This window comes from Eptesicus fuscus, chromosome 9 (genome assembly GCF_027574615.1).
Source record: "Eptesicus fuscus isolate TK198812 chromosome 9, DD_ASM_mEF_20220401, whole genome shotgun sequence".
Lineage (NCBI taxonomy): Eukaryota > Metazoa > Chordata > Mammalia > Chiroptera > Vespertilionidae > Eptesicus > Eptesicus fuscus.
The window spans coordinates 27747919-27774037 of record NC_072481.1 but is presented as its reverse complement, the minus strand read 5'-3'; the positions used below and the strand labels follow the sequence as shown (position 1 = coordinate 27774037).

The following is a 26119-nucleotide window of genomic DNA, read 5'->3' as shown; positions in this document are numbered from 1 at the left end:
TTCTTATCATCCATATTGGTTGAATGTTTCTGAGAGCTGTCTGCAATTACTTCAGAAAGTTTCTTGTTGATGTTAGTTTGAGAAATGGAGGCGTTATTATTTCTGCTGCAGATTTTTTTTTTATTATAAAACAGAATCACAAAAAAACTATTGGTTTATATATGTGTGCAGTGGGATTCCTTTTGAAAGGGAGTGTGGGAAAGCAGACTTTATTTTGTAAAGGTTTTTGAAGCATACAAGTTCTCATAAAAAAAAAAAAGTCCAAATTGGTTGAACTTGAAGTTCCCCTCCTCCTTTCTCTTCCTTCAGAGCCTTTTTCTAAACCTACTTCCCTTAAAATGACTTTTATTGATTTTCACTCAATGAGAGTTATTCTTCAGAATGAGGATGGAGGGGTCAGAGAGAGAAATTTACCCTGTGTTACCTGTGGAATAGGTGTACCTCCGTATCCAGTCTTGCTTTATTTGTTCTGTTTCCTGTATCCAGAAACCTGCACGCTGGGGATCATTAGGTCCTCTGTGTCTTGGTCGGAGCCTGAGTACAGTATACTAATAGATCAATTTATGTGTTCATTCATTCAGCAAACATTTATTGAGCAGGCATGTCCTAGGCATTGGAGATACTAAGATGAATAAGACGTAGTCGCTGCCCTCAATGACCTCCAGATGTACATGAAGGCACCAGCTTGATGGGGGTTGGGGTCAGGGAAGGCTTCCTGAACGAGGTAACTGAATATCCTCCGTTAAGGAATTCTGCAAGAATGAAGAGATAAGCCTTGTAAAAGAAATATAAACATCTAACCAAATTAGCCAACTAAAAAGACATTTATTAAGAAAAGACAGTCATTTACCAATATGTCGTAATGTTTCTTTTGCAGTTTCCCCCCGTAATTTATTTATCTCCAGTCTTATCCCTCTCCAGTCTACATTTAAAATTGCCTCCAAATTTATTTCTAAACACTGATCGGATCATGTCATTCCTGTCTTAAGAATTTTTAATGGCTACTCGTTCATTTGTTCTACAAATTCATCCATCACCTACTGAAGGGTTTCAGGCTAGTGTTAAGTGTTTGGGATGCAATGCTGAGGAGACAGTTCCTCCCTTCAAGAAGCCTAGAGTCTAGCTTTGCGCAGTGGCAGTATCCTAGCCCATGAGATTCATCCAAAGCGCGATGATTGCTAATTAGAAAAAAAGAAACCTAAAGTCTACACCCCGAAGACCCACAGACAGACAAGTAAGCAGACTGTTTCAGTGTAGTTTAATACTAGCTTTGACAGGTAAGCATGTGATTCTGTAGGAGTATACACAGGAGCACCTTGTCCTGTCTTGGGAAGTCTGGTAATCCTTCTTGAGTCTTATCCGTAAATTTAAATCTATTAAGTCCAACAGATACCAGTGTCTATTGTGCTAGGTCAAAGTCTATTGGAGGAGCCAGAAAGCTTACTGCAGTAAGTCTAGCATAATGTGGATAGTAAATGCATAGGATAACAAGGCTGCGGAGAAGAGGAGATGAGACAGGTGGGCAGCACAGCTTTCTGGAAGAGTCTTAAAGTATGAAGAGGAGTTAGCTAGACAATGGAATTTCTAGTTTTTTACTGTAACAAACAACACCCTTCACAGCCCCTTGGTCTACTTTTCCAGTGCACCCTGATATCTCCTATACCTCTGTTTTTCAAATTAGAAACAAGAACCCCTGGATTTTTTTTAACTTTACACATGGGATATGAGAAAGTACTGGATAAATATGGCACATCTTTCTGGAGCATCAGTTTTACCAGATGAAAAATAATTCAAAACATTTTATATTAAAGTATAATATACAGTACTTGTGGAGTTGAAGGCAAAATTTCCATTGATTTGTTTTTTCCAAGATAAAAGTGGATAAATTCCAAGCTAGTGGCAAGTCATTTCAGGCTCGCCCTTAGCATCATCTGCCACCACCTCTTTCTTGTGGAAAAGTTTGAAATGCACAATCTGAATGTGCCAAGAACATTGACGTCTCTGTGCCTTAGCATGTGGCATTTCCTCACCCTGGAGTGCTCTTCCCACCTTCCTCCCGAGGTAAACCCTACTTACTCTTCAAAGCCCAACCTAAGTGTCAGCCCATAACAGTCATTTTTACACAGTTTAATAGTAGTTAACTTTTGAACACCACTCATGTCTCTGCCTCCTTTCCCAATAGCTTTGAGGGCACCTCCCCATTTTGTGTTTCCACCACCCTTTACTCGGAATTTCCACTGCAGCACTGCTCGCATTGTACAGCCCTGCTCGCCGTTTCCTTGCCTGTCTCTGCTGCTGGACTGTAAGCTTCTTTAGGGCAGGGACTATTTTAAAACTTATCTCTGTGTCCTTAGTGGCTAGCACTTGATAGACACTCAATAGATGTTTGTTGAATGTTGAATTTATGGGTCATTCCTTCCCCTGCATGACCTCTGTTCTTACAGAACGTACTATAGCCTTTACTTGGCATCTTCAGGGAATGATGTGTTCCACAAAAGCATATTTTCCAGACAACTGAAGTTTACTTCCTAAGGTATCAAAATCTGCTTTTGGTGGGAATCTATTTTTCCATGTTTATACACACTTGCTTGCTCTCATAAGTCAACTATACTAAACATAATGTGTTACTTGATGACTTACCCCTGAAAGCATTGGGTTTGGAATTTGTGACACCCTCTGTCACCACTGATGGAATCGGGCTTTTTAACTCCACACAAAGTAACTCTGTGACCTGGTTTTGAGTTCTTGTGCTCACTTCTTGTATTTTGATCACTACATCTTGCTGTCCATGTGTTCGCTCTAAGACACTGTCCTTTGCTCCTTTTATATGCTTTTAAATGGATATAAAAACTACAAAACTAATATATGTTCATTGAAACACACACAGAAGCATTTGAAGTGAAAAATCCAAGTCCTCCCTTCATTCCTGGCTTCCTACCCCAACACTCACCCACATCCACACTCTCACTCTCTAGGCATAGCCATTGTTATCAGTTTAGTATATATTCCTTCAGGTCATTTTATGTCAATGTGTGTGTCTACTTGTGGGTATACTAATATCAAATCATGCTATGCATACTATTATATGACTTGCTTTCTTCCCACTCGACGATATCCTATAGGTATCCTTGCATGTAAGTACATCCAAGTCTATGTCATTCTTTTTAATGGCTGCCCCCTTTTAATTTGACAATCTTAATCAGCTGTGAATGGGAAAGCCAAATAATCAAGCTTATTAGAATTGTACCTAAGAAAGAGTAAATCGGCTCTGAGTGAAGGTTTGAAGAATTCTCCTAGGAGTAAAATGTGTTAACTTTAGTTCATGGACTTTGTAATGTTTATTTTGGCTATTCTGGGACTCTTTTTGCTTATTTCCTGGTTCACTGTGTTTTGGATAGCTGAGGTTGTTGCTGGACACATGACCTATGAATTAGTGAGGTATTACATATTCAATTTTGCATTATATAATTTTTGCTATGGTTTTATAGGGGGTTGCACTTAATTTTTCATTTAGATTGTTTTTATAGACAGTGATTATTTTTTTCTAATTCCTAAGTGCTTGCATCATAATGCAGACTGTTGCATATAGTAACAGTTAAAAATATTTGGCTTGATGATTGACATAGGGCTTCTTACCATATCGTCTACCTGTGAGGTGTCCACTGGATTTATGGGAACTCTGTAAGCTGGTCTGAGGAAGCCTTTTACTACGAATGAACATTAAAGTACTGACAGCATCTTGTCCCTATAAATAATAAATCCTATTTAGGATTTACATAGAGTCTTCCTTCTGCCTTCATCTGCGATAATAAGGAGCTAATTCCTGTTGATTCCACATTTTAGATCTCACTGTAATGTGTTCCCTCTTTTTCAAGCCCCAGTACCTTGGATTAGGCTCTACCATATCACAACTGAATTACATATACTAGACTTCTTAACTTTTCTCCTTGCCTCCTGCCTAAACTCCACCCTGCTTACCCAGTAACTAGTGCTATTTTTAAAACAGAAATCCTACCATGTCACACCCCTGAGAAACCCTCAACGGATTTCTCATCATCTATAGGCTAAAGTCCACTTTCCTTAGCTTAGTATACATAGCCTTTTGTGATTTGCCCCATTCTAACTATGTCTTGCTACTCAGTGCCTTATACTTTCATTTCTAGGGGAATCAAGTGGCTTATTAGTTCCTTTAACACACCACACAAGAGAGTTATCAATAAATTCTTGTTAAATGAATGAGTGAAACACATTACGTAGCTAGAGTGGCTAGTCAACCTTCTTTGCTCAGGATGTTCCTTCTTCACACCTGCCACTCCAGCGTAATTATTAATAGTGCTTCTTTTCACTGTCAAGCTTGTCTCAGACCAATGAACAACATGGTCACGCTAAATTATAGCAGTCATCAAATTGTTTTCTAACTCGAGTCTTTTCTACCAGATGGTGAGCTCTTTGGGGGCAGAAATTTTATTTGTTCATTTTACTTTTTAAAATATACTTTTTTTAAAAATTGATTTCAGAGAGGAAGGGAGAGGCAGAGAGAGAGAGAGATAGAAGCATCAATGATGAGAGAGAATCATTGATTGGCCACCTCCTGCTTGTCCCCCACTGGGGATCGAGCCTGAAGCCCAGGCTTGTGCCCTGAATCAAACTGTGACCTTCTGGTTTACAGGTTGACGCTTAATCACTGAGCCATGCCGGTTGGGCTGTTCATTTTACTTTTATATCCTCATTTATTTATTCAACTAAGATCGACACTGTTAGATGTTGAGGTATAATGATGAATAAAGCAAACGTGGTTCTTGCCCTCATGAAGTTTACAATCCAGCAGGAAAGAATAATCTAGTGAGAGGAGTAGTGCTTCAACCAAGAAAAGCTACTGTATGAATGAGTGACTAAACATGGTTAAAGACTTAGAGGTTTCTGAACAGACAACCCTGATCCAATGAATTACAGAGACAGAAATGACAAAAACCTCTAGGTTGGTCAAATTAACCATTTACTTACAAGAGTTGGTAACTAAAATTTTAAAATACAAACAACACATGTAAACATAACCATACATAATAATTAGATGCTACCTAATGCTAAACATAAGAAAAGAGGACCATGAAATAATAGCAAGAATAAGAGTTCAAGGGCTCTGTGTTTTCAGACCGACAATTTGTAATCCCATGTGGTTCTTTTCAGGGTGGATTATCAGTATATACTACCCTCCCCACTCCCTACCCCTGTTTTTTTTCTAGATGAGAAATCTGTAATTACAGAATCTGAACCACAGAAGAAGGGAATGATTTTTAAAAACCAGGATTAGATTTTGGTTGGGCTTTGCTTTCAGAGCTAGAACTACCTGCTATTCTAGACTTTTTAATCAGGTTCCCATGGGCAAATTACAAAACCTTTTCAACCTCAGTTTCCTCTTCTATATATAAAATAGTGATAATATTATCTCCAGAATTAATCTGAAGATTAAATGAGATTATGTAAGGGCATTTAGTCCTGAAACCCAGCTCTTAGGAGGCACTGGGGGGATGTTAGTTCTCCATCCATTTCCCCTATTTGTCTTCTGTATGTAGTGAATTAAATGATGACATAAAATGATTTGAAAAGAACGAACTATAAATATAAACACTAATAAAAATGTTAATGCTCAAACCTGAGTGCTCAACTAGGTCCTCTCTATTCCTTCTAAAAGTATTAGTTGTATTTATATTCATTTATTACCTTATTACTATAGGCAAAGACCCAGAGAAGCATTCAGAAGCCAATCAGGAAGTAAGATTTTTCGGGGGGGAAAGGCATAGTTTATGAGGGAGCCAGGATTTGAGGGTCATTTAGCTGCAGTGGGTGTCAGTCTTAAAGATTAACCCATCTACTCTTGGTCACATTTGGATCAAGAAAGCAAGAAGATCAAGATACCATTCATTTACTGTAGATCTTTATTGGGGTGGGGGGTGGGGACAGTAGGGGCTGTGAACAAAAGCAAGAGCTCTCTTCAGTTTACAGTCTCTCTCCACTCCGAGACTTTGGACCTCTTCGGTGAGGGCCAGCAGGTTTGTTCTTCAGGAGTGCCCTGGGTCTGGACTCCATTTCCCAGAGTCCCTTAGTGCCCTAATGTATTCAGTGCTCAGAGTGCCTGTATGTGTGTGAGTGTGAGAGAATGTGTGCGTGCGCCCGTGAGTGTGTGTGTGTCTCCGAGTCCCTGGGAGAGTGGAGGCTCATTCACTGATTAGAGCCAGCGCTGAGAGGCAGCACTGCTCCTTCTCTCACACCAACCGAGTCTCTTAATCTGTACATGCAATCCCAGGCAGCTCGCGAACACAGACCCGGGGCCAGCCGCCTGCTGCTGCTGCCGCTGCCGCCGCCGCCGCCGCCGCTGCCTCCGCCGGCCCTGCGCACCCGGGACTTTTCATGCACCACACTCACCGCCTCCTTCCCTCCGTGCCCTGAAAAGTGCGACCATTCTCTCAAGGAATTTACACGGCAAGTATGGAGAAACAGAAAGGGGTGTGTGGGTGTGTGTGCACACCCCAGAGGGGTGGGTGCGAGGGCCGCCGGGCTGCTCAGGAACCTGCCTAACTTTCCGGGTCCGTTTCCTAGGGATTCGGGCGGCTCCCCCGCGACAGGGGCAGGGGCTGGGACCTGGACTGGTGCGTCTTAGATCTTCGCCGCGGAGCCTCCCGGCATCTGTGCCCTGCGCGCTCCGTGCGCTGCCTCGCTCAAACTTTCCGTCTTGAGTTTTCCTTAATGTGTTTTATTTGGGGGGCGCGAGGGGGAGGGACCGGACGCGGGAATTGGACAAGTAGGGAGGGTGAGGGGGCAGCTAGGGAGGGGAGCAGGACTTTTTTTTCCTCCCTCTTTTAATAAGCCCCATCCCCACTTTGTTTGGGTCCGTCTCGAGAATGCCCTCTCACCGGGCTCTCCGGTCTATCCCGCGGTGATTTCCGGCGGGGCCGGGACCGGGTGGTACTCGGTGGGGAGCCCGAAGCCGCGGGCTGGGGAAGGGGCGATCCGAATGAGAAAGGACCCCGACCGCCCCCGCACAACGCACTGCTGGCCCGGTGGGGTACCCGAGGAGAAACGGGGAGCCTCGGGCCTCCGGGTGCTGGGCTTACTTTCCCAGCGGGGGCGTGGAGGGCGGGGAGTGGGATGGGGAGCCGCCGCGGGCTGGAAGGAGGCAGGTGCTGGCACCGAGGTGGACCCTTCTAACGCCACCGGTCAACTCCCCGCTCCGCTCGGCTGGACCCGCCTGGCCGGAGAGCGGCCCGACCCGTAGGGGGTCTCCCGGGATTTTCGGGGCTGGGACTCCTCTCCCGGCGATGCTGCGGAGCGGGGTGGGAGGACCACCGCAGAGACAGCGGCACGTTGCTCTTTTTGTCGTTTTATTTTTAGCATAGGTCTACCTGCCTTAAACTGAGTAACAATTTCTCTTCCTCCGACTTGAGAACAAAACTTTTCAGCGAACACGTCGGTCGCTGCGGTACTGCGGCCGTCCGCGCCCCGCTCGTCAGCCTGGCCGAGCGACCCTCTCCGCCCGGAGCCGCCCCGCCACCGCGCTCCCGAGCCTCCAGCCACCCCCCTCCCCAACCCGGGCTTTTCAGGGCTCGGCCTGAGCCTTTCGCCTTTGTGCATTGTGAGGGAAAGCCTTTTCTTCCAGGGCACACAAACTTGGGCGGGGAGCTTCCGTGTGGCCCCCCGGGCGAGGCCGCCCACGGCGGTGAGGCCGGCCATCCGAGGGGAAGCCCGCTCTGCCCTCCGCTCCCAGAGCTCGAGGCCCGAGTGGACCCCGGCCGGCGAGGGCGCGCAGGAGCCCCGAAGTGGTGGGGGCTCGGGCTGCTGGGAGGCAGAGAAAGAGCCCTCGCTTCCCGTTGAGAGCGCGGGGCTTTCTCGGGCCCCGGCCGCGGCTCGCGGCTCCCGGGGAGCACCAGGGCCCAGGCCCGGAGCTGGACGCGCGTCGAACCGGGAGGAGGCTTGGGGCCGGGGGCGCTGGGTGTGGGGCTTTGCCCCGCCAGGCCCGGCCGGCCCGGGGCTCTGGCCTGGGTCGCCTCCCTGCCCCGGCAGCCGCTGGGAGGGAAGACTCGGGCGCTCTCCGCCCTCGATGCCCACCGGCCACACCTCGCCTCTCGCCTCGGTTCCGGACTTGTCTTGAGAGGGGCAGAGGAGTAAGAAGGGAGAATAAAGGAAAACAAGGACGGGCGGGGAGGAAGCGGCAGGTCGGAATGGAGGGAGCGGGCCGGCCCGGGGTGTCCGGCCTCCCTCCGCCTGCCTCGGGGGTTCTTCCTGCGAATGGAAAATGAGCCGAGGGGGGGAAAGGCAGAAAGAGCGTCGAGGAAAAGCGAAGCGGCCGCCTTCCGTTCCCTTCCCTCCCGGCCCGCGGGCACCCTGCAAAAGTGGCTGAGTTCGCAGGCTGCGCTCCGGGGCGAGGTAGGGAAGGCCGGGGGCAGGGCGGCGCCGCGCCTCCAGTGACCGACGGGGCCGCGGCCGGGCACCGAGCGAGCGGGGAGTCACACCTGTTTAGCGAGAGGCAGAGCCCTCCCTCCCGCGCTCCAGGCCCGCAGTCCCGGAACGGGAGGCCCGGCTTCCCCGCGCTGGCCCGCTTTTCGGGAGACCCGTTTCCAGGAGCCCTGCGGCTGCCCGGCGAAGCGGAGGCGCGCCGCGACGGGACCCGGGTGACCCGCGGGGCGGGGCTGGTCTGAGGCACAAGGTGCTTGGACTTTGGTCGCGGGCAGCTTCCTACGAGCCTCTGCCCCGTGAGCCCTGTCCGGCCGCGGCCCCGGGCCCCTCGCGCTTATCCGTTCTTCGCCGGCCGGCGCCCTCGTGCCCCAAAGTTACAAGCAGATTGTTTCGGGAGGAGCTTGTTGGGACCCAAAGTATTCTTTGTGCAAAGAAAGGCAACCGAGAGCTGGTAGGAGAGGTCTGGCCAAGGAGTGGCGGCCTGGGCTCTGCGTTGGCCCGAAGTTGATGCAGGTTTCGCCTTCACCTCTTCTTCCTCCGTTTTTCCTAAATGAGTTGCTTTTTCCCGGTTCAGGCTCTTACTGGCTGAATTCTGCACAGCTCGCTGAGCCCGCAGCCCCGCAGCCCCGCAGCCCCGCGCTCTAGACAGGCAGACAGGCTGGGCTGTCTCGGATTCGCACTCGTTAGCCAAGTCAGATCTGGGTCGGGGTCCAAATCTGGGACCGACACCTGGCCACGTCTGATTCGCAGGCTTTGGCCCCAGCTCTGGAACCGTGCTAGCCTTATGCTTCCTTGCATGTGGTGGTAAAATTTCTGTTAAAGAGCGGTGTTTCCAGATACCCCGTGGGCATTTGGTGTGCGGGAATTCTCTTCTAGGGAAGAAGTCTGTGAACTTAAAAAAAAAATTCTTTTCTGAGTTCTTCACAACCCCCCACTACCCTGGCCCCATTTCCCATTGTTCTTTGCTTTTTAAGTTGCCTGTTAATTTTTTAAAAGTTTATTTATGCAAAGGAAAAATATCGTTTAATTTGTTCTATTATTTTCATTCCTGGCTTTTGGAACCGGTTCAGAGACCACAGAAATGTCACCTGTTGTAGTAAGCAGAGGAGTGTTGTGTGTGCATTGTGATTGCCAGCAGAATCATGGTTTGGTGGGCATTCAGAGCTCGGCTCCGGAGCGGCTTTGCAGCTTTCTTTGTGGCAGTCATTTGCAAGTGGGTTTGGCTCCCGGCAGCAGCAGCAGCAGCAGCGTGGCTTCTCTACACCCACAACCAGCTCCGGTCAAGAAGCCCAGATCCTGGACAGGGATGGGCAGAGGCTGGGGTGGGAAACTGCCCACTCGGAGATGCTGTCTCTGGCTTTCGGTTTTTCTGTGCGAAAGTGACTAGCTCGCTCAGGCGAGCGGGGAGCCCTGCGCATCAGCCCAGACACAGACATTTTCACGTTCTGAACGCCCGCTTCTTCGTTTCGTTTGTCTTGGTTCTGGCATGTTGAACCACGCAATTAGTGATCTCACTAATTATTCAGTTAGTTGGCGTTTTGTAATCACTTTAAACCAGGGTCGGGTGTGTGATTTAACAAACAAACGAACTCCCCACACTCATACAGACCTGAACTAAACCCATCACGTCAAGGATTTGAAATTTTTAAAACTCAATATTTGTTGGTCCCTCCGTCCATCCTCACTGCCTGCCAGACAATTCATTTAGCTTCGTGGATTGATCCCTCCTCCTTGTTTAGTTAATTCAACAAAGACTTTTTGCAATCTGTTTGGAGTTTGTCTGATGCCGTGGAAAAGTAGCTGATGATTTATTTGGTTGCTTTTCGATTTCTGTCTTCAGCCCTTCTTTCTCCTCCTTTCAGCAGGGATGTCAGCTGTTATTACTTCCTATTGATCCCTTTGCAAAGTGAGAAGTGAACTAAAATTAATGTCAATTCCACTGCTCGGATCAATAGCTGGAGTTATTTTAATCTGGATTTGCACGAAGTGCTAAATTAAAAAAAATCAGCATAGAGGCAGAAAAGTAACAGTTACTTACTTTCCCTTTGCCCGGTTCTTCACAGTCACCCAAATGCTCCATCAAGCTGATTATCTTACAATCCATATTTTTTTAATTAAGAGGGTCAGTTAGTTTTCTTATTTTGGGTTCTGTGTTTAAACCCATGACATTTTGACATTGGGAGTGTATTAACTATAGATTTTCATAATGACTGTGGTCTGCTGAAGGCTCATCTGTACAAGTTGCTAATGTGAGGAGGGGGTAAGAAAAAAAAGGAAAAGAAAAACACTCCCCCCCCCCCCCACAGAGACCAGCACCCACACAGTGGAGTAAAGGAGATGTGGCCTGAACAAATATTGTTGATTTATTTTCAGCATAATGAAGTTTCAAATGAATAACCAGGTTTGAGTGATTCACCGTGTTCTGTTGGAGTGTCCGGTGCTGTCGCCAGATTACTAATTTATGAAACTCATTTAACATAATGAGGTGATCCAGGAAGTAAAAATAGAAAGCAAATCCTCTGGGTGATTGGCTATTTTTGGGGAGAAACATTCACCCCCTCACCCCCAGTGTATTAAGTTTGCCCTTTTCTCCAGCTTGCCTCATATAATATTGCTTGTTGATGGACAAGTAGTTATATCTGTTATGAAAAGCTGGTTAGAACCCTTGGAACAGCCCTAGACCCACTTTCAGAGCATCCATGTTGCATGGCTATTAGTCGGACTTGAAAACAGCCAAGAACAGGATTCCCAGACTTGTCAGGCTAACTGGCTGTCCTTGGCAGATCATTCCCTGCACTGCTGTAACTTGACAGGAAAGTTATTTAAAATTTGGAAGAGAGAAAAATCCGTTAATGTGAGATACATAATCTGGTAATTTAGCAATGATGTCTATAAGGAAAGATGCCAAATGAGGAAGCAGTCTGATGGTGTGCACTCATCTTCCCAATTAATAACAGTCATTGACATGTCTACTACAGGATGGGAGAAGGAAATACTCTCTTTGCACTGCATTAAGCCAGGAGGATTCATCTACAGTTTAACTGAGGTTTCTCTATTTGAGGGAGTACCAACGATAGATACTCCATTATCTAGGTGGGTTTTTTTTTTTTAAGGGAGGGGGTAAATTTTATTTGAGACATGACTCAATTTAAAGGTTATAACTTGTAGCAGATGATTATTTTTGGTTACACTTTGAGTTTCACTTAAGTTTCTATTTCGTGTATATATTTGAATAAGTCCTACTATTCATCTTGTGTTACCCAGACTTTTGATATATAATCCTTCTCCCACTTCCCACTAAAGATAAATTTTGAAATGCAGTCAGTGGCTGTGAAAATGTCCAACCTAAATTTAAAAGAGAAATTGAAAGAAGTCTCCTCGAACTCCAATTTGTTCCAGAGGCCTTCATTGGACATCAACTCTGACTAGGCCAACTAGCAGAGCAAAATAAGTCAGAAATTTTGTTAACATTTTCCTTTAAATGTTAATGGCAAATTCAAAGCAGTTTACAGACCTACTTAAGAATGAGTGCATTAGTAACTAAAATTACCGATCCGTTCTTTGCTGCCCCTGGAAGACAGACGCTGCTGGAAAACATATGCCAAAGGCACCCATTATGTTTTTAAATATTGTCAGAGACGCCAGGCATTTTATTGATGAAGGTTTTGTTCCTTCTCAGAAAAGAGAAAGCCTGTGTGATCAGAGAGGGGTATGCAGCAACAATAATGTTGCTGTTATTGGTTCACACAGCACTTCTTTCTAGAAACAGTCTTAGATGATACATGAAGATACGTGTTTATGCATGTGCCAATGTGTGTGATTTATCCACACGTACAATTTGTACCACCTAACATGTACAGATGTTCATGGTCTGGATGTGCTTGATTTAGGGATTTTTCATTATCAGGGCGTTGTTAGGGGAGATGAAGAGAGGACTCATACATGGGGGGCGGGGAGGGTCATAGAGGTGGATCCTGGTCTCTGTTTGAACACCAGGCCTGCCATGAGTGGGGTATGCAGGTGGAAGCCCTTTAAAATATAGACCCCACCTAATCTACTGGGTGACTTGGTCTTCCAAAGCTCATTTGCTCGGGGAATAGTGTATGTGGAGGTTTTATGATTTTTTTTCCTTTGCTGGGCTCAGGCGCATTTCACCCGGAACGTGTAGGGACCAAAGTCAGCTACGCGTACATCACAGTAAGTTGTCTATTGATTTTCCTGAATGAAAATGGTCTGATGCTGCTGCCCACCGGCTCCTAAAGCCTGCGGTGTCTCTTGCCCGAGCATCTATAAGCCAGAAGGATGGTGTTTCAATCACTTGGGGTTTCCTCTTTTTCCCTCCCCCTAACCTTTCTCCCCCCTCTTTTTTTCTCTTTGCTGTTTCTGCAGGTCTTGGAAGGGGATGATTCCCCAGTAACATTCCCTGCCCTGATCCAAGGTGCCCCTCAGCCTCCCTCCCAGGGAAGACTGCTTCTTGTGTGACGCGGGCCATAGAAAGAAACTCCAATGGACTTACACCGGGCAGCCTTCAAGATGGAGAACTCATCCTACCTCCCCAACCCGCTGGCATCCCCAGCACTGATGGTCCTGGCGTCCACGGCTGAGGCCAGCCGCGATGCTTCCATCCCTTGTCAGCAGCCACGACCCTTTGGTGTACCTGTCTCAGTAGACAAGGACGTGCATATTCCATTCACCAACGGTTCCTACACCTTTGCCTCGATGTACCATCGGCAGGGTGGGGTGCCGGGCACTTTTGCCAATCGAGATTTCCCCCCTTCTTTACTACATCTGCACCCCCAGTTTGCTCCCCCAAATCTAGATTGCACTCCAATCAGTATGCTGAATCACAGTGGTGTTGGGGCTTTCCGTCCCTTCGCTTCCACTGAGGACAGGGAGAGTTATCAGTCAGCCTTTACGCCGGCCAAGAGACTGAAGAACTGCCATGACACAGAGTCTCCCCACTTGCGCTTCTCAGATGCAGATGGCAAGGAATATGACTTTGGGACACAGCTGCCATCTAGTTCCCCCGGTTCACTTAAGGTTGATGACACTGGGAAGAAGATTTTTGCTGTCTCCGGCCTCATTTCGGATCGAGAAGCCTCGTCTAGCCCAGAGGACCGGAATGACAGATGTAAGTACTTTGGTGTGAGCCTTCCCTACCCCCAGTAAGCCCTGCCTTACAGTAGTGTTCAACAGGTCGTGGCCTTTTTCCTGTTCCTAGTAGTGGGAAGGGCCAGTTCCTTCCCATTCCATAGCTTTGGAGTACTAACCTTTACTTGTCTCTGTCAGTAAGCATTGAGAGTTCTGTAGGAAATGTTTTCCTGAAGGTAGCCAGAGGCAAGTTGACCTCCACAATACCTTTCTCTCCAGGGCATGATTAGCTTATTCCCTGGGGACTCGGGAGTGAAGAGGGGTGCCTTATAGGTACCGGAGTGAATGTCATTTCATTGGAAAGTGTAGGTTCCAAGGGAATTGGGGGGGGGGGGCGCTGAAGAAACTCATCCATCCCTCCTCTCTTTGCTGTCCTCATTATGTTTCTCTGATCTCAGTATTATATTTTAGCTTTTCCATTGTATCACATCCAGTGGACTCCATGTGATTTTATTGTCACAACTCTCAGCCCTTGTCCATATCAGGCTATTTTTCAGAGCAGGACAGAGGTGTCGTCAATCACCATAAAACATTTCAAACAGCTGTATTTTCCTTGCAATCGCAAGGCTAGAAAGCTGACTTCTCTTGGGATTTAACAGGTTTGCTGGATGCTTATTATGGGGCCCACTTTTAGGACTAGACATGGTTGACCCATGTGACTGCTCCATATTTGATGTTCACAATTATTATTAATTTCTGCTTAAGGAACAGCTTTCTCATGTTCTCCAAGTGCCTTTTTGGGCTCTGGCTACACTCACTAATAGTTGGAACTACACCTTGATTTGGAACTTGTAGACTACGACTGCTGAACCCTGCAATCTTCTCATCTAATATAACAGAATCTAATCAGAAAATAATTGTGTTTTAAAGCTTTTGGGCTGTGGGTAGACAGAGCAGTTCTCTTCAAGTCTGGTGAAAATTTATGAACTGAGGGTGTTTTCCCACCCAACCCTTTGTTCTAAGCTTTGCTTCATTTTGTTTTCTTTAGAAAACTACATCTGAGGTTTGCTTTCCCCGCTTCTCTATTTCTTGTGCTCCCGTCCTCTCTGTAACTACCAACACGAATACCATTTTTTTTTTCTCTTCTCTTTATGATGCCGAGGAGAGTAATAGAGACATTGCAGCTCTCTCCCCTGTCGGCACTGCTTCCTCAGGCTGTCTCCTTGAATTAGGCACTGTGTTAACTTTCCTGCGCTAAAAGGCATCTGCCTAAACCCAGCGTACCTTTTCAATAAAAGTCATCATAAAATCAACCTGCCTTGTAAATCCATCGCTCTTTGGTTTTGAAATATGTTGCAAGTGTGTCTTTTATGTCAGCCTCTGTAAGCCCGAGACCTCCCCACTAAAGGGAGAAGGCTGCTGTGTGACAGCACAACTGCCCGTGTGCTCTCTCACTTTTGCTTTAGTTCCTCTTCCACCTTTTCCCTTTCTGTGCCGCTGATGTGTGTGTTATGATCCTGCTTTTTGGATATACCTGCTGAACCTAGGTTGGCTTTGTGTTGGTCTGTTTAATTTTATTTCAGTTTAGTTTTCATTTGTCAATGTGCAAGTGCTCAAGGCTAGCTGTAATCTGACCTCTGGCTAAAACTGCCCTGGATTAGGGTGTGACAGATTCTGCCCCCTTTTTTTTTTCTGCAAATACAAGTTGAAAATGAAACCCTCTTCAAAAATAATGTGCCACAAAGTAACATCTGCAGATCGAGATTCCTTTCTTCTCTCCTAACATATCCAGCTTGTCTCCATCTATCTTTTTAGCCCAAATCTGTATCAGACCCCCAGAGCCAGGAGGAAGCTTGTTAGTCAAGTCAGAACTCATAGATGTGGATATCCATTCCCCTCCGAGTGTCAAAGCCATAACTCTTCTGTTTGCCTGGTTTGCATTGTGTGGTGGTGCCATCCCCCATGGAGATGGATCCCTCACACAGGAATACGCCTGGGTGGAGAAAAATTAAATGAGTCTGTCTCCCAAAGTGAAATGGAATTCTGACCTTGAAATTAATGAGATTCTGATCAGAAGGGTGGGGAAACTTCTTTATTTCAAATTGTACTGTTACATAAATTGGAGCCCATTCTCCCTCTATTTGTTTAAAATATTCTTCTTTTAGAGAGTAGTTTGTGTTCTTTTTTTCCCTCCTACACAAATATTCAACCTATGGGTGTGCGTGTGAGTGTGGGATGTTTGTATACCCACATTAGTATCTAGAGTTGCATTTGGGACTAATCCTTAGCAAAAAACAAAGGTGCCAAGTGAAGAGGGGACTGCCAGTGATAACCCTGGATCTGTGCTCCTCTTTCTTCCCTTTCCTTGGACAGTGTGGCCGCCGTCACAGGGTGGTACTGCGTAGCATCTGTGCTTTTGATTTTGAGTGTTTGGAAGGCAGGAGAAACAGTTTTCTGTCGGGAAGGGTTGAAGAGGCCCCGTGACAAAGTCTATAGCAGCTTTCTTGGCTCTTGTCATATGTTGATGTGTGTCAGAATATTTATGGTCTGTTTTATGTAAATACATATTTAAGGGCCGTTAGAAGGCCTGATTATTCCCACTAGATGCCTTTCAGGTCCTCCCTACAGAACCGTTTTGAAATAAGTAATATTTCTCAGATAATCGAGTGACAGTATACAAGACTGCTTCCAAAGGGAGAGCTTGAGGGGCAGATGGGGCAGGGAGGGGGATGGGAAGGCAAGAGGAGAGAGAATAGAAAGTGTTCAAAAGAGTAAAGTAATAGGTTAAGTGCCTTTTGCCCAGACTGCCAATATAATAAAATAGAAACCATATATATTTTAGTTTTTATTCTTAAAATTTAGAGTTAATTTCTGATATGGTTGACTCATTTTTCAGTTCCCTTCATATAAACAATTTTTTTCATAAAGTGTAAAAAATGTTTTATTAAATACAAGTAAAACTCCTAAATAAGCATTTAGCAGGGGTGGTGGTGGTGGTGGTACTGGGTGTGTGTGTCCCTTACATAGAGAAGTTTTATGACTGAGTTTTAGGTCAATGAAAAATCAGTTTTACAATGGAAACACTGACAGTTTTTACTGTTGCAGCCGCCCTCTGCTCACACACTATATCCATATGCAGATATGTCCACGTGTGAGAGCATTTGAGAGAGGGGCCTGCAGACATGGTATAATGTACACATGTTCTTTCCTTCAATCTGAGTGCTGGTAGGCAGGATTTCTTTTGTGATTAAATATCCATTTTTTTTTTTGTAGGAAAAAAAATGTAGCTATTTGGGTAAGGTATTGTGTCTCCTAGTACATGATTCCTGTTTGCTTGCCTGTTCATCTACCTGGCATCACAGGTGATTCCCAAGGTAGGTGTTGGGCTCTATGGGAAAAAAAGAAGCCTCTACTCTACAGGACTGACTTATTTGCCCTGGAAAAAGGGAGAAGTATTTTGTGAGAAGCCGGTTCGTGGAGGATGCATAATTCCCCAGGAAGGGGACTGAGGTAACTCCTGTTTATTGTCACTCCCTGAACCAGTCTCCCAGGGCTCCTAGTCCAGGGAAATGATGCTAAAATTTATGGACCAATTACAAATAGTCCACGTGTGTCTTACATATGAAGTGTCTACAGATATGTTTCCCAGGGCTTTTAAAATAAACATTTCCTCATTAAGGAAACTTTACAACAAAGGGAAGATACGTATTGTCTGCTGCCTTGTGCTAGAATCTGTATATTTATTACCCCCTTAGTACTCTGGCTCTTACCATGTTCATTTCCTTATTTCCTTTGGACCACCCCTGTGCCTAGATTTCTGTCTGAGTGACACAGTCTTTGGCCCGCCTGAGTCTACCCACTCAGCCCCTATTGGACTTGGCTTGTGTGCATGCTTATTTGAGGGCTGAGAGGGACCAGAACTGTCCGTGTGGAGCGATGACTGGCCCTGCCTTCTGGCTCACCTCAGGGATGGGCACTGACCGCATGTGACCCTCTTACCTTGGCCTTTCCTACGGTTAGGCAGATTCACAGGTAGGTAGGAAACTGGTAGCTCACAGCAACTGCAGAATGTTCTACTTTTGTTCTCAGATACTAAAAGCCCTGAGTAGAAAATGGTATTTTGTACTTTGAAATGTGCCTTATAAAGGCATGTGGCATTTAAGACCCTGTGTTCTAAGACCCAAATACCTGAGGGTACATAGGCCCCAAGCAGCCCAGACTGAGGAGGGTCAGCTACATCATAGGGGTGTTGTTAGGGGGGATACTTCCCAAGGGTCTGGGACGGGGTTGGACAGGGACCCTAATTTGGGCTTTTAGGAGAATTGTTCTTGCTGGAAAGAATGTTGGGGGGCAGTTCTCAGGTCACCAGGCTGAACTCCTGGATGGTAGCTGGAGCAGATGACCACTGTGAAAGGGTCAGCAAATCACCAGAGCGAGATGGGTCAGATGGTTTCCCCTCCGCTGACTGCGCAGACCTCGCCTGATTGTCGCTCAGCTGCTCCCCGGGTTCTCCCGGAGTCCCTTTAAGAACTCCTGTGATGTGTGTGGTTGGTTGTTCACTCCCAACACAGTCGTGGAGACTCCTTTTCATGCTGCTGGGTTTAATTGTCTTGTTGGGATAAAGAAATGTTTGCACAGCTAAAGTGGGGCCGGGCTGGACGGGAGCGGTCCCTGATGGCTGCAGAGCAGCTGGCCTGGCTTGGCTCGGCGCGCTGCTTGCCCGCCCGCGGCTGGGCTCGCTCCCGCTCCGGCTCTCGCTCTCCCGGTCCTCGCTGCACGCCGCGCCGCTCTGGTCGGCGGCTGCCTCCTCGCACGGCCAGAATGCCTAATCACCATGGTGAGAAAACGGACACCGCAGCCGTCCTCCCTCCTCGCCTGCGCCCGCCCTCCCGTCAATTGTCATGCAGAAGTGATCCGGGCTGCCTTTTCCTCGCGGGCGGCCGCCGGCCAGCCCCTCGCGCTCCCGGCCACAGGGTGGCTGGTAATTGATCGTTTGGGGGAGGGGGCGCGGAGAGACGCGACGCCGGGCCAGGGGAGTGAGGACCACTGAGTGGGCCCCCTTGGCTCACTGGAAAAGGACCCCCCAGCCTCCGCCACTGAGATGGCTTTCAAGTGGTTCCAGACATGGGGACTTCGCTGTCCCGCGGCCGGACTTGGAGGCTGCGGGAGAAGTCCCGGCGCTGCCCCAGGCGGGCCCCGCGCCGCCGCCGCCGCCGCCCGCGGTCCCGGCCCGAGGGCGGGCCTTGTCCCCCACCCCAGTCCCGCCCCGCCCTCCACGTCCCTCGCCCCCTGGTCGCACTCCGAACCGAGCTCCCGGTTGGTTTCCTGTACTCTGAGCCACAAAGACAGTGGGGACAGGAGGAGGGCGACCCTGGAGGGGGCACGCCCACGCGGATGTCGGGGTGATGAGGCTCCGGCGGGAGGTGCAGGTGGGCGGGTGGTGTAGTGAGGAGGCGAGGGGGTGACCACTGTGCAGGGAGGGGACGTGGGGGCGAGGCGTGGGGGTGCAGGAGTGGGAGGAGGAATTGGGGAGGGCCCGGGGCGCGCTGCTGCGGGAGGATGGACGTGCACCCGCGCATCTGGAGCAAGCTGTTCCCTCGGCGCCGCAGATTGGAAGTGCTTTCCCGTCTTGCAGTTCACGTCTGTAAAGCGTTCCGGGCACGTTCCCCAAGTCCGGGGCTTCGTGAGTCGGGAGGATGGCTGGTGTTCGGGGCGAGGCGAGTCGCGGTCGCCTGTGGCCGTCAGAGGCTCGCAGCCAGCACAGCGGGGCTCGTTCAAGTCTGGGCAATCTCTGGAACTCTTCCCACGGGAAGTTTTCCGGGGCTGTCTTCCGGCCAGCGGCCCCAGGTTGATTATTTGGTGGCCTTTTTTTGTTTGAAAACAAAAAACACACATTGTATCCAAATAACAAAAGTTGCTCTCCCTCCCCACCCCCTTTCCTCATTAGGCAAGGAAAAGGAAACTGAAAAATAGAATTATATTTTATATTGGTTTTTCTTACTTTTAACCCTTATTAGCTACTCCCACCTGGTTAATAAATATTAGCATACTTTGAAATGCATTCTTTGTAAATACTCAGGATTTGGAGTGACAATACATTTAATAGTTATATTTTTATAATTTTTTTTCTTATTTTTATATTTTAACTATTATTAACCACATCTGTTGGAATGTACGTTTTACAAATGTGTGGGATTTAGAGTGATGATACTTTTTTTGGTAAAATCCACATGATTTTAACACCAAAATAATAATAATTTTTGGATATTAATATGCTCTTCCAACAGTTTAACAGCATTTCTCTGTGCTATTTTACCCTCTTAAAGAGAGATGAACTACAGACTTAAGAATAACTTATTGCTATATATCAGCTAAACTGCCTTGAAAAAATTTTTAATACCATTTACATTGTGACATTTGTAGTTGAATAGAGTGGTTCAAAGTGTATGCTACAGGGTGGGAATTTGTGAATATCTCTATTTTTGAGGCAAGGGGGAGAATTTTCTACAAAAGAACTTTCACTTACTTTCTCTCTTATGCCTTTTTGAGGGAAAGATCCTGAATTGAGACTATGGGGTTAGGCCTGGAGGAATGATAGGCTGTGGTATGAATCAGTAAACCTGGTAGATGCTAAGTAAACAGCAATAATTTATTCCCTCCCAGCCTTACCCAGTAGATCAGATATTTCTATTATCTTAATCACATTTTAGTTTTAGTATTACAATTTTTTTTTGCGTTTGTGCCAATCACATTGAAGGTTTCAGTAAGAGTTTAGTATTGAATAAATTGGTGGTGATGACTATAATCTAATTTTTACTTTAAGTTTTTATCAATTTGTCACTCTTCAGCATTGTACTGCATAGTATCTATAAGACTGCTCTCCCAAAGGTATAGAGGTTTATGGAAAGAAAGGAAGAATTTATGCCTTGAGGTTGATAATAACAAAGGTCGGTAGAGAGATTTTTAAGACATAAGTGAAATTTTCTGTCTCAAATATAGACTTATTTTGTTAATTATGTTGGCTACTAAAACAATCATAACTTTAAAAATAATCTAAAACTTGCTTTTCTTTCCTAACACTCTAGAAACCTAAAGTTGGAGTATTTTCCCTTCCCAAATGTTTTCCCACAGCAATTACATTCCCTTTCTTGGAGTCCACAAATACGGATCTGCTTTTGGTGTGTATTTTAGGTGGGGGGGGGGGGGGGGGAGGAGCGGGGGAGGGAGTTCATACCTACATCCTGGTTGAAGCTAGAAATATACAAGTGATATGAGGGCTTTGTAGACACATATAACCATTTGGCAATTCAGACATTTAACCGTCCATGTTCTCAGTAGAATGTGTTCTCATTGAAGACGACCTGGAGGAAATGGAAGTTAGGTTTTTAGGTGAGTCCATTCTGTTTAGCAGACACAAGCTTTAGGGAAGTCTAGAGCTGTGTGTGTGGAGAAGGAACCTTTTGGTACAGTCTCATGAGAAATCAAGCCCAGTAAGCCTGAGTGTGACTCACCAGACGAGGTCTTTTTCCACTGAAATTCATTTGCAGGCTGAGATGTATGGCTTTGCATCTATCTTAGAACAGCGGACAGTCAGGAAGACGTAGGGAGGGGGAAAGGGCCAGCCCTGGAGAGACCTTTGCTTTATCTTCAGGTGTATGATTCCCGTTTAGGTGCCAGCTAATCCTATACTGCTCTCATTTGACCTTCCTTTTGGGGGTTTGACTTAAACCAAGTCAAGAGTGATCTAGCATACTAAATACCTGTTAAAAGAATAAACGCTGTATTTGCCCCCTTTGAGCCACAACTTGAAGGTGTTTCAGATCAAAGGTGGGGAGGCAATATAACATAATTATGAGTTCAGCCTCTGGAATAAAATCCTGACCCTTTAGCTTACTTTCTCTGTGACCCTGGGCAGATTACCTAACCTCTCTGGGCCTCAGTATTCTCACCTGTAAAGTGGGAATTATACAACCTTAAAGGGTTGTTGTGAAGGACTGAATGAGATTACACAGATAATGCTTAGAGCAGTTACTCACACATACTAATACATAATGACTATTATTATTTCAAAGACAGTCTGGTGGTATAATCTTCATTGTTAAAAGCACTAATATGGCCCAACACAGGGTCATTAACAACTAGCATGTATGTAGGATCCTTTCGCACGTGTGCCTTATGGCAAAGAGGGAGGGAGAAAGGCTCAGAACCCTTTTCTGTGATAACCAGCTGCTTTTCCTCCCTTCATTGTTATCCATCCACCAGGATTAGCCCTGGTGTCCCTCTGACCTGCTTCTCTCTTCATTTTATTTAGAAGGAAGGACTTATAGGGATTTATTTATTTAGAAGGACTTGACTAAGGTTAGATGTCTAGGCAGTGACTAAAGTTAGATATCTAGGCAGTGACTTAGGTTAGAAAATCTGAATCTCATCATATTTCCTTATTATGAATTTTGTATTATCAGATATTATTTGAAATAAATGGACCATTAGAATTTGTGTGTGATAGAGATTTGGACGACATGTAATCAGATTTGCTATAATGGTATTTGACTAGTGTTAGAATTCAAAGTCCCAGAGTTTCAAGTATGTCCTTAGATTTTAAGTTATACAGGCACTTTTACCCTCTTGCCTATGTGAGAGAAATCTGTGAACCTTCCCCCATCTGTGTGTGTCACAGTCCCACAGCATGATGGATTGTCTCTGCTTGGGGGAGGCTTAGGATGGGGCTGGAAGGGGCCTTGTAGGTCAGGAGAGAAATACAGCAGCAGGACTGAGCTGGGGTGGGGGGGTGGGGAGGGATTAGCAGGGGAAGGGAGGGCGGGGATGGGCCTCTTCCATAGTGTCTGTGTGCATTCTCTTAGGAGTAAAAGAGGGCTGTCCATTACCCTGAGCGCACAAATAAACTCAGTGTTTTTTCTCTTTGTAGAGAGAGAGCCCTATGGGGCTTAGGAACACTAAAAAATGACTCTGCATGTCAGTGGGAGAGGATAGGAGTGAGAAAGACTGCCCCTCTGCCCGAGGACCTTAGATTTGAGTCTGTTATTTAAATATAGTAGCTCATGTTTGAAAAGTCTTCTGTTCACATGTTTGTGTAGCTGAAATAGCCATTGGAAGCCAGTTGTTCGATACCTCAATCCCTATCAGTTCCTTTATGCCTTCCTGTAAAAGAAGAGGTTCAGGTCGGTGCTGGGGACAAAGTGTCTCTAGATCACAGAGCACCCGTTTTTCCTCTCTCCCTATCCCCAGTCCTTGCCACATGTAGACACAAAGGTGTATGGGAGGTAGGAAGGGAAATGCTATTTTCATGTTTAATTTTTAAAGAAGAGGGGAAAGTCTGGGATGTAGGCCCAAATGCCAAAATCATAGTTATGAAAGAATTCTAGAAAAGGAAAGAGTTGGGTCTAAAAGATAGAGGTAAGGCAGCAGCACATGCTAGGGTAAGTAATCAGCAGGATTGCAGTTAGGGCCTAGGCTTCGGCTTCCTTCCTGAGCAGTAAAATTTTTTTTAAAAAATCCTTAGAACAACAAAAGTCTGGACGCATGGGCTTCCTTCCTGACAGGCCAACCTGGTGGGGCTTCATTCAGACTGAGCAGCAGTCAAGGCTGATTTATGGTAGGAGATCCCAGACAGACGGGTGGGCTTAACCCTTTCCTAACCACAGAGATATCTCACTGCAAATGCTGTCCACTTCTCCCAACCTCCCATCATGATGTCTGTAGCTTTTTGTCATTTGTTCTTTATTGAAGGAGAGTACCTGCTGCTGAAGCACCTAATGCCTCTTCATGCGTCGATGAGAAGCTGAGTGACTTGTAAGAGATCTTACCAGCAAGTCTGTGACAGAGCTGGCATTGTGCCTTATGGCTGGTATAACTCTCGGGCTCTTATTGGCATTATATTGACTTTGGAGCATTGCGTCCATCTTTGATCATAGGAAGTGCCCCCTGAAGTCTGTATTGGGGTGGTCCTGTGAGCCTCAGTTCTACCTCTATATAATACTGGTATTGCAGAAGGCATATCTTAGGTGTTTATTGGTGGCATTGTGGATAAAATTGTGGCAGAGTACATGAGGCATGATTAAGTTTCCATACTCTCTTGGTAGAGAGTATGATGCAGTCATTAATACATTTAGCCATTTATCCAGTATTTACTGACTACCTGCATTGTTTTAGACATCATGTTAGGTGCTGGGGATATGATGATAAGCAAGACAGATTATAGTCCCCTGCCTTACTGGAGTTTAATATTTAGTAAGCAACTGCAGGATATTGTGAAAGTGCTATAATAGGGGAAGTATAAAATGCCCTGGGGTTAAGAGCAGGAGCACCTAGTCTTGTCTAGGAGTCAGGGATAGCTCTGAGTTGATATCTGAAAATCAAGAAGGAGTTGCTTACTCAAAGAGGGCTAGGTGTGGCCGTTTGCTTTTCTGGACAAAGTATGGCATCTAAGAATGGAAGAAAGAACTGCAGAGCTTCCAAGAATTGCTCACATGATAAAGAATAGAATTTCTCTCCACCAAGACCTGAGGCCTGACCTCACATCTCTATAGTACTTCATCCTATATTCAGGCATTCTTGAGAAAGTCCATTTGATGCTTATGTGTTTAGAGGCCCAGTATCATATAGGTTTTTACTTTTAAAGTAACTTTCTTTTTGCTGCAAAAAGCTTTATTGTTTCCATTTAATTCAATGCATGGGAGAGGGCTTCAGGTGGTTAAAAGAATGGCTAGTAGTTTTGGGGGGAGGCTCAGGCAAAAGCCAGACACCAGGGGAATGCGGAGGGGCCCCTCAAAGGCTTCTGAGCTCCAAAGACTCCTAGTCATGCTTGAGGGTGAGCCTTTGGAAGAGATACTTACCCATCTCAGCCTGGGGCCAGCCTGCGGAGGTTAGTCAGGTGTTGCCCATCTTCTTGATGAGTTTCACCTCCTCTCCCTGGAAGTGGTTCTCCAGGAAGCCACAGAGCTGAGGGTCTGTGCGGGTAGAATCCAGGACGTGTAGCTCCAAACGGGCCTGGTTCAAGTTCTCCCAAGGCCAGGGCGGCTTCCATGGCATCCTGACTTTTGCCCCATTCATCTTGGGAAGGCTTCAGCATGTCCTGGAAGAGAATGCTGCCACCGCGCTGGTTTTGCATCTTTAAGAGATACTCGGAGCCCTCTCGCTGCTTCTCCACCAACTCCCTGAAGAAGTGGCCCATGCCCTCCAGAGCCACATCGTCGCAATCAAAACAGAAGCCCAGGGACAGGTAGGTGTGGGAGGCCCGCGGATGCAGGTTGGCCAGGCGGTTGACCGCAGCCTCCACCTGGGTGGAACTGTTCTGATGAATTTGGGAGCTCGTGGTTGTTGGGCAATAGGGAGTTAAGGTAGAAAAAAAACTGTGTTGGCTGATCGCAGAGGTGGTTCCGAAGGTAGTGACTGGAAAAGACGGTGGAGGGTGGTTGGAGGCTGAAAGAAGGAGCGTCCCTGGGTCTCTTCCATCCAAACACTGTTGAAGCAAGAGACAGATCCAGGACCGCCGAGGGCCCTGTAAAGTAACTTTCTATTCCATGCTTCTATGTCTGGATCTATTTTGTTCATTAGATTCCACCTATGAGTGAGATTATGTGATACTTGTCTTTCTCTGACAGGCTTACTTCACTTAGCATCATACTCTCCACGTCCCTCCATGCTGTCTTAAAGAGCACAAGATCCTTCTTTTTTACAGTATTCCATGATATAAATGTACCACAGCACTTTTATCCACTCAGCTACTGATGGGCACTTGGGCTATTTCCAGATCATAGCTATTGTAAATAGCACTGCTATGAACATAGGGGTGCATATATTCTTTCATAGAACAGACTGACGAATCTTAGAGGGAAGGGGGGGAAGGAGGATGAGAAGAGATTAACCAAAGAACTTATATGCATATATGCATAACTGGGGGAGGGGGGGTCAATGGAGGAAAAAGGGGACCTCTGTAATACTTTCAACAATAAAGATAAATTTTTTAAAAAATAAGGTAACTTTCTAAAGTTAAATCACTATGAAATACTTTCTGACGACATAGGGTATCTTACGAGCACCCAGAACCATGCTTGGTGTGGAGAAGACACACAGGGAATGTTTGTTGGCCTGAAGGAAAGTCATTACCCTGTGGATGTTTAGTGAGGTAGATCAAGGGCCCTCATCTCAGCTCCATACTTTGCCTCGCACAGAGACCTGATAGGTCTCAGGACCTCGAGTCCTCCCTTAGCCGTTAAACTAGGCCACATAGCACCAGGGATTCTTGGCACGATTTCTTGGCAAAGTTTCCGATGGGAGGTGCATTGCTCAGGCTTGGCTTTCATGAGGGAGGGTAGGCATGCAGTGCCAAGACGATTGAAGAAGGAAAAAAAGAGACACACACTGTTGTTCCAGGCCGGGAGACGTAGGCATACTGAAAACAGTTCCTTCCAGCCACTGCCTCCGTACTCTGCCATTCCTCTTGTGGTTTTCCTCCCCCTGGCCTCTTTATCGTCGTCATCTCTCTACATCCACAGCATTTCCTGAGCTCCTGTGTGTAGAGAGCCGTGCTCAGTGCTGTTGCAGGGGCATCAGAGGT

At 46.4% G+C, this 26119-nt stretch overlaps 1 protein-coding gene across 2 annotated transcripts in view; it reads left to right on the top strand.

The window, feature by feature from the left end:
* Nucleotides 1-12947: 12947 nt before the first annotated feature.
* The window catches only part of RNF220 (ring finger protein 220), a 227805-nt gene continuing 214633 nt past the window's right edge, over nt 12948-26119 (top strand). For both annotated transcript variants that reach the window (XM_008151217.3, XM_028160154.2), the window contains exon 1: nt 12948-13582. In XM_008151217.3, coding sequence (XP_008149439.1) covers nt 12958-13582 — 625 coding nt within the window. In that variant the 5' untranslated portion in view covers nt 12948-12957. The remainder of the gene's footprint in view (nt 13583-26119) is intronic.